Source organism: Eptesicus fuscus, chromosome 13 (genome assembly GCF_027574615.1).
Source record: "Eptesicus fuscus isolate TK198812 chromosome 13, DD_ASM_mEF_20220401, whole genome shotgun sequence".
Classification (NCBI taxonomy): Eukaryota; Metazoa; Chordata; class Mammalia; order Chiroptera; family Vespertilionidae; genus Eptesicus; species Eptesicus fuscus.
Window position 1 is genome coordinate 64,565,657 of NC_072485.1, and position 6,020 is coordinate 64,571,676.

General features: G+C 46.5%; 1 protein-coding gene across 1 annotated transcript; it reads left to right on the plus strand.

Annotated features, from left to right (window-relative positions):
- Nucleotides 1-337: 337 nt before the first annotated feature.
- MPEG1 (macrophage expressed 1) lies at nucleotides 338-3,226 on the plus strand. Its single transcript, XM_008149019.3, has one exon. It carries the CDS (start codon nucleotides 391-393, stop codon nucleotides 2,542-2,544), a length of 2,154 nt encoding a protein of 717 aa, XP_008147241.2. The 5' UTR covers nucleotides 338-390; the 3' UTR covers nucleotides 2,545-3,226.
- Nucleotides 3,227-6,020: the final 2,794 nt, after the last annotated feature.

A 6,020-nucleotide genomic window follows, 5' to 3' on the forward strand; every position in this document is an offset into this window, starting at 1 on the left:
GAAAGCAAAACCAAAGCTTTCTTTTACAGACGGAAAACGCATGTGGGGGAAACAGTAGGGTGTGTGTTTGTACTTCTGAGTACCCTCTACTGCCATAGCGTAACCAACTGGAGGATTATGGGGGATAGTTAGAGTAGTTAACTGTTAAGGTTACATAGTACACCATAATGTTTTCAAAGTCCTGATGGACCACAGTATTCCAATCCACTCATTTCCCCATTTTGCAATTACAGTAGTCTAAAGCGGAACTGCTGGCTTTTCGAGAACTACTGATTTTTTTTTTTTTTTTTTTTTTGTAGTTTCAGCAATTGCTCTTTCACATTGGTTCAGCTTGCACCACACTTGCTGGATGCTGCTTAGAGCTGGCTTGCTGCTGAGGCTGTCTGAACCATGACCAGCTTCAGGGGTGCCATCCTCTTCTGGACAGTGGCAGCATGGGCTAAGATGGACAAGCCTCTGGGAGAGGCAGATGAGGCTGGATTTCAAAAATGCAAGAATGCCTTAAATCTACCTGTTCTGGAAGTCTTACCTGGAGGTGGCTGGGATAATTTACGGAATGTGGACTTGGGACGGGTGATGGACTTGACTTACACCAACTGCAGGACCACGGAGGATGGACAGTACATCATCCCTGATGAAATCTTCACCATTCCCCAGAAACAGAGCAACCTGGAGATGAACTCAGAAATCTTGGAGTCCTGGGTGAATTACCTGAGCAGCACCTCCTTCTCCATCAACATGGAGCTCTCCCTTTTTTCCAAAGTCAATGGCAAGTTCTCCACAGAGTTCCAGAGGATGAAGACTCTTCAGGTGAAGGACCAAGCTGTAACCACCCAGGTTCAGGTAAGAAACCTGATCTACACAGTCAAAATCAACCCAGTTTCAGAACTAAACTTGGCGTTTAAGAAATTGCTCTTGGACATCTCTGACCGTCTGGAGAACAACCAGACACGAATGGCCACCTACTTGGCAGAGCTCCTGGTCCTCAACTATGGCACCCATGTTATCACCAGTGTGGATGCTGGGGCTGCTCTCATTCAGGAAGACCACATCAGGTCCTCCTTCCTCCAGGACAGCCAGAGCAGCCGTAGTGCTGTGACTGCATCTGCTGGAGTTGTCTTCCAAAACATCGTCAACTTCAAATTTGAGGAGAACTATACCTCACAGAATGCCTTCACCAAGAGTTACCTCTCAAACCGTACCCACTCTAGAGTGCAGAGCATTGGAGGGGTTCCATTTTACCCAGGCATCACCCTCCAGACTTGGCAGCAGGGCATCACCAACCACCTGGTGGCCATAGACCGTGCTGGCCTGCCTCTGAATTTCTTCATCAACCCTGACATGCTGCCTGACTTGCCAGGGCCGTTGGTGAAGAAGTTGTCTAAGACAGTGGAATCTGCTGTGAGGCGCTACTACATGTTCAACACCTACCCTGGATGCACAGATATCAACTCACCCAACTTCAATTTTCAGGCCAACACTGATGATGGCTCTTGTGAAGGAAAAATGACCAACTTCTCCTTTGGTGGGGTTTATCAGGAATGCACTCAGCTGTCAGGGAAGGGGGCTGTCCAAGTCTGCCAAAACTTGGAGCAGAAGAATCCACTCACTGGTGATTTCTCCTGCCCCTCTGGCTACTCCCCAATCCACCTCCTGACCCAGATCCACGAGGAGGGCTACAATGGCCTGGAGTGTGTCCAGAAGTGCACCCTCTGGGTCTTCTGCAAGACGGTGTGTGAAGATGTGTTCCGAGTGGCAAAGGCCGAATTTAGGGCTTTTTGGTGTGTGGCCAGTGGTGAAGTACCAGAAGACTCAGGACTACTTTTTGGGGGCCTCTTCAGTGCTAAGAGCATTAACCCTCTGACAAATGCACAGTCATGCCCAGCTGGCTATTTTCCACTAAGACTCTTTGAAAGCCTCAAGGTATGTGCCTCTCAGGACTATGAGTTGGGATATAGGTTTTCGGTCCCCTTTGGTGGGTTCTTCAGCTGTGCAGTTGGGAACCCCTTGGTGGATTCTGCCATATCCAGAGACTTAGGGGCACCTGCTCTGAAAAAATGTCCCGGGGGCTTTAGCCAACATCTAGCCCTCATCAGTGATGGGTGCCAAGTATCCTACTGTGTCAAGTCTGGGCTTTTTACAGGAGGGTCTCTGCCCCCTGCCAGGCTCCCACCTTATACCCGGCCACCCCTTATGAGTCAGGCTGCCACTAACACTGTCGTAGTGACTAATACTGAGACTTCAAGCTCCTGGATTAAAGACTTCCAGACCAACCAGTGGAGGTTGGGAGAGCCGTTAGAGCTTCGCAGGGCCATGAAGATCATCCATGGGAATGGTAGTGGTCTGTCGGGGGGAGCAGCTGCTGGGGTTACAGTGGGGGTCACCACCGTCCTGGCAGTTGTCATTGCCCTGGTGATCTATCGCATCCGGAAATACAAGAAGAGGGGATACCAGGCAATTGAGGACGAGAGGCAGAGTTTGGCTCCTGGCACTGCAGGGATGGAAGACACTCCCGACCAAGAGCAGGAGCAATGTCCAGCCTAAATCTCTCCTGAGACAATGCTTCATTTGCAGGCAGAGCTTCAAGCATTTCTTTCATTCCTTCTCTCTATATTTCTGCCTTTCTAACTATTGGAGTGGCAAGTGTGACCAAAAGCAGGTATATCTTTGGTCTCTGGGCCAGGAAATTAATAGAGCTACATGGGTGAGTTTGGGGTGAGGACTGGGGAGGAGTTGTGACTTTCTAAGCAAAAGTCATTCTGGGCATTAAAACATGAAGGGGTATCTTTTCTCTATGTGCACCATTAACTATTTTCACCTGAATGTATACATGTAAAAAGTCGGGAATAAGGTGGGAGAATGTTGATATTTGAATTTGGAAATGATGTATTTAATCTGAGGTTGGCTGTGGTTTCCAATTCATGAGCTATAAGAATTTCTGCCTTGAGAGAGAGAAAAAAAAAGAATTTCTGCCTTTAAGTGTTACCCTCCAGCTATTTTGTTTTTAAGAGATGTCTGGCCCTAACCAGTTTGGCTCAGTGTATAGAGTGTCGGCCTGCGGACTGAAAGGCCCCAGGTTCGATTCCAGTCAAGGGCATGTACCTTGGTTGTGGGCACATACCCAGTAGGAGGTGTGCAGGAGGCAGCTGATCAATGTTTCTCTCTCATCGATGTTTCTAACTCTCTGTTCCTCTCCTTTCCTCTCTGTAAAAAATCAATAAAATGTATTAAAAAAATAATTCTTTCTAAAGAGATGTCTGGATCTCATGTTCCTGGAGGCTGACAGAGCCCCCAGAGGACACAGGAGTCCTGCTTGGCCACAGCTTTTTAGCTTTGAGGGCTCTGCATAGATGGGCTGTGTCATCTCCTCTGGGTCATCTCAACATCATCTGAACAGAAACATGTTGCTTATACCAAACCTATGTTTTCCAACTTCCACACAATTTAATGCTTACTTAGACCAGACCACCTTTGGACTAGTTCATAAAGTCCTCAGAAAATATTTTAACTTTTAACTTCTATTAGGATGTCAAGGGAGAAGGAATAATATGTAGAAAAGGAGTGAATGAAGAAAGGATAAAAACTGGAAAAGGGTCTGGTACTCAGGGGAAATTGGAACTCTTACCCACAACCCACTACCTCGCTTCTTTCTCTTAGCTCCTCATAAACGGGGCAAAGAAAAGAGCGTAGATTTGGGTGGATGAAGTATTGCAGTTTCCTGGTCTATGTTACCAAAGTACAACCCCTTCCTCTTCCATGAATGGCCCTTGTCTTTCCTGACTCCTATCACATGCACCCCCTACCTCACACGCCACATTCCAACAAGAAGTTTGCATTTTTCTGGGGATGGGAGACAAGGAATAAAGCAAAAAGTCAAAGTAAGCCCACAGCTAAGTTTTCCATTCTCCTGAAAACCAAAACAGACTAGACACCACATATGTGCCCTGCCTTTATCTTACCAGAAGCAAGGGGGCCAGCATGATCAAATCCATGCTTTTAAATGAAGTGAAAAAGGTATTCAAGAACATTTGTGTAACATATTCCCTTCAGTTCCAGGCTGACCTCCTGGAGGCACCTGACAGGATGCATGCCTGTTACCTGGCACTTGAGGCCTCGCCCAGTTTTAGTACCAATGTCACTTAACTACAATGATCAGGGAGACTCTACCAGTGTTCCTCCACAACATTTAAAAAAGTTATACATTTCTCACCAAATCAAATGTCATTAGTGAGTGATCTTCTGTGGAGGATAGTTTGCCCTCCCCCAGTTCACATTCACAATTAGGAGCTTAGGTTTACAATTGGTCCTTCTTCGGAGGGGCTTGGAGCATCCCAGCCTGTGAGGCCGTAAGAGGGAGGATCATCCCTCAACCCCTGCTGTGATGAAGAGAAGTGACAGAAGTGGAGCCCAGCCAGGGGCACCAATGTCTACAACCCCTTTACTTGACCTCGTCTCTTAAGCATTAAAATGTTCCTCTAAACTTCTGAGTGTTTTGTGGGTTAGTTTCAGCCAAACTAACCACTTTTCTGCACATACTGCCTTTCCCAGGAATTCTTTGAAGATGACTGAGTCAGAGAGACAAAGTAGAACTGTGGCTTCCAGACTTTCAATGCACTAACTGCCCATGCAAGTGAAAACCTTGGCTAACTTATTTAACTTTACTTTTTCCCCATCACCATTTATACCCCCTTACCCTTTCCCACCTCCCCCGTGCAATCATCACACTGTAGTCATGTCCATGAGGTCTCTCTCTCTTTACAAACTTATATTTCAACTAACAAATTTGCATATAAATAAGCATTGAAATATGTACTTAAGGAGAATTCTGTCTGATTGTTCACACAGAGGAAATTGGAACTCGGGAGTTCTCAGTGCTTTTACCAAGTCAGAGCCCAGAGAGGAGGGTTCCCAGGCCTGTTTTCCTGCTGGTGAGCCCAAGCTGGGATCTGTGGGAAGGACAGTCCAGATTTCAAGAAAACCACACTTTGTGAACTCTCAGAAATGCAGACAAAGGTGGCTTTGGGGAACAAAGGTGGCTTTACTATTGCATTTTATTTCTGTGTTCTTGTTAATATCAGGATGATTAATGTTAAACATTTATTTGAAAAACAACAGCTTGTGAATTATTGAAACATACAGTCTAGTGTGGTCAGGTAAGGGGAACTGTAAGAAGTGAACATTCATAGTTGTTGAAAAAGTCTTCCCCTCAGGTTCATTTACTTAATTCGCCCGTCATGTGGTCTGTTTTCTTTAAAGGAACAAGAAGTCAAGCCAGGTCCCTTGGGCAAATGTGTGGTGGGAAAAGATGTGAAAAAAAAAAATAGAGAAAAGGGACTCCCCCCACTCCACCCAGTGGGAGGGCTTATGTTTATTTACAGGCTCAGGGAATTCCCCCAATTGCCTCACAGATAGGCACCTGATCTATAGAAAGGAGAAGGTTGACAATTTGTGGTTGGTTGTTCGTTTGCCATTTATTGTTCTGCATGTACAGCTCATGAGCACCAGGTGGCGATGTCCTCTCACAGAGCAACACCAACAACTTCAAAACACAGCAGTTACAAAAGATTTACATTAGGACAGTCACCTGCCCTCTCCCAGAAACCCACCCCCACTCAATGCCAGTGACCACAGACAAAGAAAGGGGACAGGACCCTTTCTTGTACCACAATGGGGCCTTCCCCCACTCTTCTCATGCACACAACAGTGCAATACCAGAACGAGTACTTTTGACCAAGTCTAAAAACCACAGAGGAAAGGAATGAAAACATAAAGGCACACACAATCACATATGCACAATTAATCTTTATGAGATGAGCATCTGACAGGGTTTGTCATCCCTGGAGACCCAGGGAGGGAGGAACTGGGCTGCTGGTGCTAAGACGATGAAGGGAAAGGCATGGAAGTCCCTGCGTGGGCCAGGGAGTTCAGCAGGCCTTCAGGTGGGGACACACCTGTTCAAAGTGCTGGATGCCCAGGGCCTCTGCTGGCAGGGTCCTCACTGAACCCAAGACTGTACCTTT